We start from the raw sequence: 13,040 nt of genomic DNA, 5'->3' as shown, positions 1-13,040 counted from the left end.
CTATTTTTCTTCTTTATTATGCATTTTTTGGCTAGTGTGACTTAAACTCCGGAGCGACATATAGTCCAGAAAATACGGTAATATACATTTTTACTTCAGCTATACCTCTGTTTTTACAACTTTTTCATACATGTGGTCAGGAAAATTTGACAGTTATTGGAAAGGAAAGCACATTATATTCCATGACACATCCAATGGATACCATTCATTATATCCTGAAATGACACAACAGTGAAACCCTTCATCAACATCAAGTACCTGCGCAAAAAGCTGAAGTACTCCTCATGTCTGGCCTGTGTCGTCTGCCTCATGATGGTCTGGAACATCTGGCGATCCAGAGCCCAGATGTGAGCCTCGGACAAAGCTGCATGAGAGACGCTTTGGTAAACTAATTAAAGTCATGTATTCTTATCACCTGTGAAGGAAAATTACTCGTCCTCACTAACTCCCAAGTTGTTGTATAGAGTAATAATATAATATACTATAACATAATATAGAGTAATAGTAAGAGTGGCATATAAATAACAGGATTTATTTTATGTCTGCATCTGGAAGTTCATTTAAAATTATTAGAGCTTCCTTGAAGGTGACTGAGCCAGACATAGTTACAGAAAAAACCTTTGAGCTATAAAACACACGCACAGTGTAAGATTTCCTCATTGTTAATTTAAACAATCCTTCCTTGATGAATACTGCAGCAATGTTCATGTACATGCTTATCATATGGTCCTATAATGCACATTAGCATAAAGGGTGTATACACTCACATGTACATACGAGTAGAGCAACTGTAGCTTTCTCTCACCTTTAACAGTGGCTGTTCTCTTACAATTGTACAGTATGGCCAGCTCACCAAAAGCTGTCCCAGCATGCATCTCCCCCAGAAGCTTCCCATTCTGGATGACCTCCAGTAAACCCTCTGCAGCAGTGGAAAAAGCCAACAGTTGAGCCATAAAACAAATCATGTTGGTGTTGGTATATATATAATATATATATATAAATACACATATTCTCTACAAATAAAAAAAACAAGATTTAATTTGGACCCATAATCAAGAGTAGCTGAGGTGGGTATTAGAGTAGATGAGGGGTGTGGGAGTAGCACACGAATAATGTAAATATTTGCAGCAACTTTATTTATTTTTTATTTCATATTACTATAACTGCAAACTGCAGAATTCCTTTTCTTGTCAATACTGATTTTGTGGCAGGCACGTGTGTACCGCTCAACCAGGAGGGTTATGGGAAGGGGGCTTCTTCCGCACCCTTTTGTTTTTGGCACACTTTTAGTATTCATTCTTTTCATTCTGATTTTTGCATTCATAAAGATAACTAACAAAAAATCATATCTGGAGTCATACTTTGTCCAGCCACATTGGTGCCACCGCATTGAACATGTTTGAGGTAACAGAAGACAGTCTCTCTTGTTTGGCCATCTTGCCCCAACTCTAACAGCCGACTGGTTTCACCAGCGCTCAGTGGCACCCTTGGGTGCTGGTCAACAGGAGGAGCTGCTTTTTGTAAAGGATTCCTGGTATGGTAGATAATTCCTGGTGGACTCTGCCTCTCAGAAGAGCCTCCTTCCTCGAGTGGCCCACAGTTGAGCGCCACTAATGGGTCTTCTATTGGGACATTTGGTACCAGGTATGCGATTGTTTGTTTCTATGGACACAGTTCAGGTAATGATTTTTAGCTTTTGCTGGTGGATTTTCCGTCGCTGAAAACACTTGCATTTTTTGCTGTGGTTGTTAAGCATGGTGTAGAACTTTTGATCCCCACCAGTGTTGTTTGTGCTTTCAAACAGCCCATGGGCCTCACCCCTCCATATGATGCCCAAAGCGGATGGGTCTTGGTGGCCATGCAGCACTTTCGGCGCCTGAACAACATCACTGCGCATGACCGTTATCCCATCCTGCACATCCAGGATTTTTTGTTCACCTAGTGGGCGTGATTTTTTTCTAAAGTGGATCTGGTGCGCTGTTATCACCAGGTTCCTGTGTGCATGGAGGATGTTCGTAAGACCACTGTAATTAACCCTTTCAGGCTCTTTACATTTCTGCACATTCCTTTTGGTAAGAAATAAGTGCCACAAACGTTTCAGTTTTGCTGGGCTTCCTGTCAGCTGATGAGCATCCGGTGCACCTTAAACAGGTTGTTCAGCATCTCCAAGAGCATGGCCTAATTGTCAACCTGGCAAAATGCTACGCTCCCCATGACCTCAAAAGGGATAAACGGCTAAGAAGATGAGGCAAGGTGGGGATCTTTTGCCTTCTAAGGTACAGGTGGTGGCAGACTTCCCTCGTCAGGTTGACATTAAAGCCCTGCAGGAGTTTGGGGGCATGGTGAATTTCTACAATCTTTTAGCTCCTCATGTGGCCCATCTCCTGCAACCAGTTGATGGGGCCCTTAGGCTATGGAAGGCCAATAACCAGATTGACTGGATCCAGGCCTTAATTGGAGATAAGCCTGCCCTGGCAAATGTGGCACTGCTAGCACATCCTGTGCCCCAGGCATCCATAGCTCTTATGACCGATGCAGCAGATGGGGCGTGGGGGCACTGGTTGAGCAGCGTGTGGTCAGTGTGTGATAACCCCTTGTCTGTCAAGGTTGTCACGGGTGGATTGCCGACCAGCCTGGGGAAATCCTGGTGCTTAAGACCACTTGTGCAGGCCTAAAGCTTGAGGAATGCCTTGGTACTAGAAGGTGTTTCTACTTTCCTCTCCAACATTTCCATGGGTTGCCACTGTCCTATCGCACCAATGGCCTGGCACAGAGATTTTGACATGGTTCACTCCCTGTTGCACCCAGGAGTCCGGATGTTGGTGAAGCTGGTTGCGCAAGACATCATTGCATGCTTCGCTCTCGGACGTTAACTAGGTGGATCGTTTGCCTTGAGTGATACTCCGACGATGTCAGCTCCTAAGGAGGACCTGTATGCTTGCAGAGTTGTTTTTTGGGCAGCCCCTCCATATTCTGATGGACTTTTTAGCAGAGGGTTAGGCCCCTTTTCCTTTCCTGGTCTTTGTCCGAATCTGCTCATACTCCAACTCTGGTCCACCACTGTTTCCAAGCTCATTTGTGCTGGGGGAGCTTGCCAATGATCATTTCATTTTTGTGCATTAGGATGCACACCTTTTGCTACTCCACCAGATACGATGGCCCATTTAAAGTGTTTAAAGTGTGGGGGTCTGCTGGGAACGCCTGGCAGAGTCTCCTGTCAGCAGGAGCTTCAACTCACACCTCCGGGAGAGCTTTGACCATGTCCCGGGGGAGGCGGGGGACATTGAGTCCGAGTGGACCATGTTCTGTGCCTCCATTGTTGAGGCGGCTGACCGGTCCTGTGGCTGCAAGGTGGTTGGTGCCTGTTGTGGTGGCAATGCCCGAACCCGCTGGTGGACACCAGGGTCCTCTAGGGTGCATGGGAGTTTGCCCAACCAGTCCACATGTGTTTTGTGGACTTGGAGAAGGCATTTGACAGTGTTCCTCGGGGGGTCCTGTGGGGGGTCCTCCGAGAGTATGGGGTGTCGGGCCCGCTGATACGGGCCGTCCGCTCCCTGTACGATCGGTGTCAGAGTTTGCTCCGCATTGCTGCAGTAAGTCGAGCTCGTTTCCGGTGAGGGTTGGTCTCCGCCCTTTGTCACCGATTCTGTTCATAACTTTTATGGACAGAATTTCTAAGTGCAGTCATGGTGTTGGGGGGTCCGGTTTGGTGACCTCAGGATCGCGTCTCTGCTTTTTAGGGTTAGGGTTAGGATGTGGTCCTGTTGGCGTCATCGGCCCGTGCCCTCCAACGATCACTGGATCGGTTCGCCGCCGCATGTGAAGCGACTGGGATGAAATTCAGCACCTCCAAATCCGAGGCCATGGTTCTCAACTGGAAAAAGGTGGAGTGCCTTCTCTGGGTCAAGGAGGAGATCCTGCCCCAAGTGGAGGAGTTCAAGTACCTCGGGGTCTTGTTCATGAGTGAGGGAAGAATGGAGCGGGAGATCGACAGCTGTTCTCCTCAGGCCGAAGGACTTTTATCGAACCATTGCCCATGGCAACCATAGGAATGTCCCGTAGCTCAACTTAACTAGCTTTCTGAAACAATGGGGAAGCAAAGCTCTGCTGCTAGTACGACTAGAACGACTATTACTACTAGAACAAGGTACTGACAGCAGCATAGAAAACCCGAGGCAACATGAATGAGAACAAAAGCATAATATAATAGATGTTATGCAAATTAAGATTCTTAATGACATTTGTTATAGCAGCTCTTTGACTCTACTTTTTACATTTTCACATTATCTTTCTGTGACCTATTGCCATCACTAATGCTTAATTCTAGCGGGAGATCGACAGTCGGACCGGTGCAGAGTCCGTCCGTAGTGGTGAAGAGAGCGAGCGCGCAACATTAGATAGGCTTAAGTTGGCGAGGCTTTGTTACTGGCCCAGGTCCCCCGTTGGGGCTGTCCTGCCTCCAGGGCTCCTAATGTGTCTTTGTGTGTTGTGCGTCCTGATCTTCAGAGTGCAATAGATTGTATTGCTCCTGTTTGCCACCAGCCTGCAGTTTTTTGATGATGGGTTGTGCAGTTACAGTTACGGTTAAAAAGTACCTGTAAGGTATCTTATCAGTATTCACTTTAAGGAGATCAAATGTAATGTAAATTATGCTATGCTATTTTAATCCTTTTAATACCACCCCACACCTCTGCTTGATTTCAAGCTAATGACCAGGATTTCTAAAACATAAAATCATAAAGTGACCTGAGAGTACATAGAGATAATTTCCAGGTTCTCCCTCCCGAATGACCAGCTGTCCCTCGGTGTAAACGTTCTCAAACATGCAGTCCACCATCTGGTTCATGTGCTGAGGTTCCAGTTTATTCAGGAAGTCATTGTTCATGATGGCATCATTGATGAACTTCTTTATTCTAGGGTGGAAGTAAAAGGCCAGTATTATGTATTACAATATGCGCTAGATAACGTGTGTGTGTTTATATATAAATCCATTTTTTTACTAGGGGCAGTAACACCCAAGCTGAGCAGATGCTCCAACAGATACCAGGTACCACATCAGAGATCTCTGTCCAGAAGAGCACAGTCCAGGAACAGCTAAGATCCTGGGCAGAACCCTCAGACTCTGGTAGAGGACCCAGAGAAACAGAGCGGACAGTAGAGAAAAATCGCTCTACATCTTCTGCTCTGTCAAGTTCTTCTGCTTGGTTGACTTTGGCTACCATTGCTTTTAAGTATCCTCATATACAGTATTTCATTAATTGATTATCCAATCTTTATGTTTAAGGCCAAATGAAACTCAACAGGAGGTTACCGCACATGCCCAGAACCACAGAGTTGCAACTGTTGATAGGTTGCAGAAATTGACAGCGGCCTTCCTCAATGATAAGCAGGACGGTACTGGAGTCTTCTCCAAGAGCAGTTTAAATGTGTTAACCTCGAAATGTTGTGACTCAGAGTAGTGAAACATCCCATGGGAACTACTTCTTCCTCTTATTAAAAGAACCCTGTTGTCATTGCAGGGTAAAAGAATAAAACCAGCACCCTATAGATGAAATTATTACATTTGTACTTTATACTTATCATGTTATTGTGTGATAGGGATCCAAAATGTATTTTCTTCCACGACAGCAATACGCTTCCTTAATCATCCAACACGGATGAGGTTTTTTCCTGTATGCTCGTCCAATAATGGAGTGTGCATAGATTTCCTTGAGTGTGTTGGTGTGTGTGTCTGATTATCACATCACACAGATGACATGTTCATTCAACAGCTGTGAGCGGAACAGCAGAGCCTCGAGGAGAGGCAGGCAGCAACATGCTTGTATAATTGGAGCTCATCAGGACTCAGGCCTGCTTAGATCTCATGGCCTTTTGTTAGGCTTCATTACTTTATTTTTTGTCACATGCTAACATTTGTGTTTGATGCAGGAGACAGTACAAAACAATGACATTCTCCATTAACCAGAGATGTTTTGATGTCTTCCAACATCAACCATTAAGCAGATATCATTATCGTTAAGGAGAGAGATGTGGATCCAATATTGTATTTATTAATATTTATTTTAAGCCTTTTGAGTAAATCTGATTGTTTTGAATGTGTGAACTGATGACTAAATTATGTTCTGATTTTAAGTCTTGTTTGCTGATATCTTCCTCTGCAGCTGCTTGTTTCACCCGCAGGTATAAATGTAAACTCACCTGGAGTTTTTGTGGGTGGCTTTGGAGACCTGGGCCGCCTTCGCCTCTGGACAGAAGCTCCCAGAGTTTGGTTCTGCTGACACTCCCTCTTTTGCCCTGAGCCTGCGGTGAACCTCCACAGCCACCCTATGGAACTGACTGGGACCCTGGTTGATGACGCTGAAGCGTCGGGAGTGGTGGGGGACCCTGGCGAGTGGGGGTGAATGACCGAGGTCATGGGTGTAGCCAATAGCATCCTGGAGCTTGTCGATTTGGGAGATTTTGGCTTCAAGCTCCTTTTGAAGTTGATGTAACTGATACTTTTGTGCTTGCAACTCTTGATCCCGACATTCCAGCTCAGCTTCAAGCTGGTTAATTCTCAGTCTGAAAAATTATAAAAGACTGAGTTATAGAGCAAAACGACTGTAAAAAACAAAACGGAAAAACCAATGAAAAATAATCAATAAATTTGCTTATATGAAATAACAGCAGGATAACTGTAAGTATTCTAAATAAATATCCCTATCATATGTATTATTATATTATGTGTTGAAATTCTTTTCCAGTATTTACAATGGGGCCAAATGAACACACAATCCAAGTCACAAAGTAAGTATTGAGATTTTAGAGGAATCATTCACAGGAATCATCTTTACCTGAGGACATTGATGTCCGCGTCTTTGTTGGTAGAGGCCAAACAGCTGTTCTCCTCAGGCCGAAGGACTTTTATCGAACCATTGCCCATGGCAACCATAGGAATGTCCCGTAGCTCAACTTAACTAGCTTTCTGAAACAATGGGGAAGCAAAGCTCTGCTGCTAGTACGACTAGAACGACTATTACTACTAGAACAAGGTACTGACAGCAGCATAGAAAACCCGAGGCAACATGAATGAGAACAAAAGCATAATATAATAGATGTTATGCAAATTAAGATTCTTAATGACATTTGTTATAGCAGCTCTTTGACTCTACTTTTTACATTTTCACATTATCTTTCTGTGACCTATTGCCATCACTAATGCTTAATTCTACAGAAGGTATTCATTAGAAAAAACTCCTTTCTTACTTGCTGTACAGGTTGTCCCAGGGACATAATCCTGCAGTGCTGAGTAAACACTGATCATTTCAGTCTTTCCAAATTCAGGTCTGGCTCTCTTTCACCTGGACAACAAAATGCAAGTAGAGTGGGAGGGATCGTGGAACATTTCAGCCAATACGACTCTCTGACTATGAAAAATAGAGATGAGTAGCACCCCCTGGTGGCTGTATGATGTTTGACATGAACCAGACTTGATTTTTCACAGTTAATTTATATTGTGTTTTTATTCATTGAAAACAAAGAAACCCAAAAAATAAATAAACAATCAGTTGCACTGAGTACATAGTCCTCGTGCACATCATGTTCTTGAACCCTGAAAAGTTAAAATTGGTTTAAGTCCTACAGAAAATGGTCTGGGTTCCCTTTCAGAAAACAGCTTTAGTGAAAACCCCAAATTAGAGTTCATGAGGGAAACTCAGGTTTTCACTAAAAAAAACGATTTAGAGCAAAAATATAATTCTATATATAATGCCACTTTGTGAGAAGACCTCTGAACTGGGTTATTTTTACCCTAACCCTGTCCAAGTGGTTCAGCCAGACGGGGCATCTGGGTCTCACCACCACGCCTCAGGCAGCAGCTTATTACATCCCCAGACTGCAATAAAAAGCCCAAAAAACAAATTACATCATATATTCTACATTGTAAAATGAGAAAGTGAGGTTAGATTAAGGCTTAAATGTGATGAATTTGAACTTTTATAGTCGTCTACGTACAGACAAGCCCACTTCATGAGCGGGGACCATTGAACTTCCCCGTCCATCTGTCAACCAGCTTCAAGTTTAATCTGATTATTAATGCTAAATGCATTAACCCTTTAGCATTTAGCATTGCAATGTCTCCTGACTTGGGCTGTTAAACCTCAGGTATTTCTTCTGACTGATGGAGCCATTCGGCTGGCAGATGAGCAGTTGGCTTTTTATGAATTACCTGCAACTTTCCTGTCAATTGTGATTATTTTCCTGTTATTCTGTACGTTCATTTTCTAGCAGTGGAACAGGTAAAGTAATCTGAAAGCATAGTTATGTTTAATCACATATACACTCGTCTCCGCTCCTAAACTGGGACTGTCTGTAGGATACTATAAAAGTTGAAAAATGATATTTAAGGTTTACTTTAACAGTAATGTAACAAATGTTTCATTTACAGCTATAACAAAATAATTAGAAATGAAGACGAAGAAAATAGGGGTGTGATAAGTGTCTCCCCATGTAGATTTCAGCAGAGTATCTACGCCTGGACATCAACTAACGAACCTGCTCCTCAGGCACCTCCAGGTTCAGGCCGACAACTCCAAGCTAGCAGGTTTGGACCAGCTGATCTATCACATGACTCTCCTGACTGGAGCAGGCGTTCAACCCTCACCTCACCTCACCCCCAAGAGAAAGAAACAAGAAAAAAAATGGCACAACACACACTGGCCATGAGAGGCTCATTTGAAGACAGCAATTGAGTTCGAAAGGAGTTTAAAAATAAATTTAGAAAAGCATCTTTGTTCAAGTAGGAAAAACCTTCCCTGAATACAGGAGGAGGCACCAGTTGCTGCTTCCAGAGCTGGGATCCCTCCCCAGGAAGATTCCCCAGCCAACATGACATGATGACCAGGATGATCCACCCTTTAATAATGCAAATGACCAACGACCACCAGCGACAGCATTCAGTAAACCAGTCAAGAAAGAAAAAGGCACCAATTCGTTTAGAAGTGAAGAAGCTTCTTGGATCAGAGCTGGAACATCTTTAAAAGCTTAAAAGAATTCACCTTCGCTAAGATCTGAATGGCTGAGAACTTCTTAAGGTTTTGTTTGACCAGGACCCAGATGCAGACAGGAAACAGCCAACTGGGTCTCAAAAGGGTTTATTGGAAACCAAAGAAGCCTCGAGCGCTGCGGGGGGAAAAATCCAGCTGATTCCTTCTCCAAAGGAGGGAGACGTGGTGACCTGCTCAAGGTCAATGAAAGAGAATAAAAGATTACAAATCTAAATCTCAAAAAGGGGGTAAGACCCTGAGCACGTTTACCACAACACTGAGGACGCCAGCAGCTGATGCTAAGAGCTGAGAGACCTGCAGATTAGCTGCAGCTGTGGAGGCAGCAGCACCACAGCTGGGTCGCTCACGCCCCCTAGCGGACAAACGGAGCACAACACACCCCAAACAGAGCAGACACAGGATCAGAACAGAACATTTGTCAACACACACGTGCAAATGAAAAGACCATTTAAGACGGACAGACTCACACATTTAAAAACAAGAAACATAATCGATCAAAAATAGGATTCTTTATTTGACAATGATTATATGACAAATGATTCAAAGAGTTTACTGTTTGCCATCAGTGATGACAGCTGCCACTCGTTGGATTATAAAAAGTACAAATGTTCTTGTTAGGAAAGCAAAAATCAAAGTTCTACAGGTAACCACATGTGACCGTGGCAGTGACACTCTCACCTGCTGTAGGAGGTCACATCTTAATTCAACGTTGTGGAAGCTCATAAATCAAACAACAAAGAAATAAATCAGCTGTCATATTTCTTTTGAATGTTCAGAAAGAAAAAAGTAGCAAATGTACAGTTTTTAGAGTCACAATCAAAATATATCAAAGCAATGGAACCAAGGGAAATGTGGTTTCAGTCTGTCTGCATAATGCCCACAATTTCAAACCAAAACAAATCCTGCATCTACAGAACCACTCGGATCAAAACTATTTCTATTTTTTAACCATCTTTATGTTCTTATTTTATGTTTGTCATGATGTTGCTGTGATGGCTGGAATTTGAGAAGGTTTAAACTGTGTGATTCACCCTAATTTAGTTGCATTGCTGCTATCAGGTGGCCATAAAACTGACGGGCTGATGTGCTTGCTGAAGGGACGATGGACATTGGGCAGATCTGACCTTGCAGACCACTTTTTCTTTCCTTTTTGCCTTTCCTTCCCCTTCCTTTCCATTAAACATCCCCCCAAAGATACCACGTGGAGGACTTACATGTCAGACAAAGACCACAGAGACGTGCTCAGCAAGGCTTAAAGTCCAATGTTGGGTCATGACAGGAAAATGGACATTGTGAATCTGAATGCTTCAACAGAGCTTCATTTAGGCTCCTTTATTAATTCTGCAGACTTCAGCCAGTTGAGAGCCTCTAAAAGTCTTTGATGGTAAAGCTACTGGGTTGGACGGCACTAACCCTAACCCTAACCCTAACCCTAAGATACTGGTTTGGACGGCACTAACCCTAACCCTAACCCTCTAACCCTAACCCTAAGATACTGGTTTGGATGGCACTAACCCTAACCCTCTAACCCTAACCCTAACCATAATCCTAACCCTAACCCTCTAACCCCAACCCTAACCCTCTAACCCTAACCCTAACCCTCTAACCCTAACCATAATCCTAACCCTCTAACCCTAACCCTCTAACCCTAACCCTAACCATAATCCTAACCCTCTAACCCTAACCCCAACCCTAACCCTCTAACCCTAACCCTAACCCTAACCCCAACCCTAACCCAGTAGTTACCTCTAACCCTCTAACCCTAACCCTAATCCTAACCCTAACCCTAAACTACTGGTTTGGACGGCACTAACCCTAACCCTAACCCTCTAACCCTAACCCTAACCATAATCCTAACCCTAACCCTCTAACCCTCTAACCCTAACCCTAACCCCAACCCTAACCCTAACCCTAATCCTAACCCTCTAACCCTAACCCCAACCCTAACCCTCTAACCCTAACCCTAACCCCAACCCTAACCCAGTAGTTACCTCTAACCCTCTAACCCTAACCCTAATCCTAACCCTAACCCTAAACTACTGGTTTGGACGGCACTAACCCTAACCCTAACCCACTAACCCTAACCCTAACTTCATTGTTGTAGTTCTCCAGTTAGTACTTTTAATCACCGCACAAAAACCTAACAAAATAAACCACACTTCATTTGTTAATTTGTTATAATATAATATAATGTCATTTCTTTTTAAACACTATTATTTGAAGCTTCCTGTCCTGCAGGTGAAAATACTGGAGATAAAATGAACAGAAACTAGCTGCTAACCCTAACCACCAGGACCACAAACATTATTTAATGGGTGGAATTTGGATGAGATTATTATTTTTCTTGTGAGCATTAGAGTGTTCTCCAGAAGATTAATGTATGCATCCAACCTCATTAGGAAAAAGTGAAAAGACCAGTCAAAAACCTTCTCCTCAGCTTTTACCTTCTCATATTTGAAAGTTTGGTGAGTTGAAACCCAAAAAGAATGACAAAGAAAGAAGAGATGGGTTCCAGTGAGCATGTGCAGTAGCTCTGATACACCCTTTTGGGCTGAATTAGCTCCTGCGATGCTAAAACTTGAGTTCTTGTCATACATCAAATTCATAATTCTGCATTCAAATTCATGCACAAAAATCTGAATGACTCATACAGAAGTGTAGGAGTAAACGAAAAGGTCGAGAAGTGAAGCGCAGATCTGTCATCATCTGCTACCGAGCATCAACCAAGTAAATGAAGCAAATTAGCTTAATATTTGTGCAAAAACAGAAAAGTGAAATCAGCTGTGTTCTGTATTGAATGCCATAGTTCTTGTCAGGAAAGTTGAATTACATGATACAGATATTAAAATCATTCTTAAAATAACTTAACAATATTTGTCCATTCGACCAGATTTGTTCAGTGTTGTGAACGTGTGACATTTGTCTGATTGTCCCACAACACTTTGTGTTGGTATGAACATCCAACTTCAGGTCATCTGGACTAAAAACTCCAAAAAGAACAAAAACATATAAATGAAACAGCATTTTGACCCATGTCTGTTCACGAGGCAGCTGTCAAAATGTCATGAGGAATGCATGTGGATGTTGAGTTGCCAGTGGACCAGCAAGTTCTCTGCTTCCCACCAACGAGGACGTTTGTGGAGAGGAACAGCAAATGAAGAAATGTTCGGTGGTAAATAACTGGATATTTCCATGTCCACTGACCTGAATAGATTCTTCTATAAAAAGATATTTGAATGAAAAAAACTGTATCTGTTTTTTCAGTTCTTAGAAAAAGTTGGAAAATCTGGTGAACAAGGCCAAAATAAATGCTTCCCAATTTCTGAAAATACCAATCAAAAGATTGGTGCTCGTTGCTAATATTGCAATTAAATGTAGAAAGTATAATTTTTCATTGATGTAACCTATTTACACAGAAAGAAGGAGTTCTTTTATACGTACAATACTTACAGTTCCAGCATGGTGTCATTTTACACCTTTATACAAAATAATGAACTGATATCAACTCAGCATCTTGCTGATGATGATATTGTTCTATACAGAATAATAATTGAAACATAGCTGCAGCTAAAGGTATGTTAGAAAAGGCAGTCAGTCAAGATCAAGGAATCATCAAGAGGGTGTTTGTTCTTTGGCTTTTCATGGAAACACGTGACACGTTTCGTCTGTGAGCTGCTCTGAATCCTCCAGAAGTGACTTTGAGAAGAAGAGGAGAAGCTCTGCAGTCTCACTAAGGTCCACATGCTCAGTGCTGCTGTCAGAGCGTTTCACCACTGGTCATGTGTCCAGTCCCCTGGAAGCTAATATCAACACTCCAAGTCTGGGTAAAAACTCAAAGATACGTCCAAAGGTCTTCAAGTTCCTTTTCTGGAGCTTCATGAAGAACGCTGAGATCTTTACTTCTTCGCCAGCTGGAAAGGATGCTGACCCTTAAAATATAATTCAGAATGCAATTGAATCTCCTCGCAGACACAAGCAGAGGTCAGTCAGCACATC

General features: G+C 42.8%; 2 protein-coding genes across 8 annotated transcripts in view; both read right to left on the bottom strand.

The window, feature by feature from the left end:
• LOC130533403 (cGMP-dependent protein kinase 2) overlaps positions 1-7,336 on the bottom strand; it is a 38,287-nt gene extending 30,951 nt beyond the window's left edge. For both annotated transcript variants that reach the window (XM_057046760.1, XM_057046762.1), the window contains exons 1-6: positions 7,246-7,336; positions 6,834-6,964; positions 6,199-6,561; positions 4,747-4,913; positions 806-919; positions 259-364 (exon numbers count right to left, since the gene is read on the bottom strand). In XM_057046760.1, coding sequence (XP_056902740.1) covers positions 259-364; positions 806-919; positions 4,747-4,913; positions 6,199-6,561; positions 6,834-6,931 — 848 coding nt within the window. In that variant the 5' untranslated portion in view covers positions 6,932-6,964; positions 7,246-7,336. The remainder of the gene's footprint in view (positions 1-258; positions 365-805; positions 920-4,746; positions 4,914-6,198; positions 6,562-6,833; positions 6,965-7,245) is intronic.
• A 5,589-nt stretch (positions 7,337-12,925) lies between these two features.
• Positions 12,926-13,040, bottom strand: part of col13a1 (collagen, type XIII, alpha 1) — a 100,034-nt gene continuing 99,919 nt past the window's right edge. For all 6 annotated transcript variants that reach the window (XM_057046763.1, XM_057046766.1, XM_057046768.1 and 3 more), the window contains one exon: positions 12,926-12,973. In XM_057046763.1, coding sequence (XP_056902743.1) covers positions 12,941-12,973 — 33 coding nt within the window. In that variant the 3' untranslated portion in view covers positions 12,926-12,940. The remainder of the gene's footprint in view (positions 12,974-13,040) is intronic.

Source organism: Takifugu flavidus, chromosome 11 (assembly GCF_003711565.1).
Source record: "Takifugu flavidus isolate HTHZ2018 chromosome 11, ASM371156v2, whole genome shotgun sequence".
NCBI classification, from domain to species: domain Eukaryota; kingdom Metazoa; phylum Chordata; class Actinopteri; order Tetraodontiformes; family Tetraodontidae; genus Takifugu; species Takifugu flavidus.
Note: the sequence above shows the minus strand (reverse complement) of the source record. Positions and strands in the feature narration are given on the sequence as shown.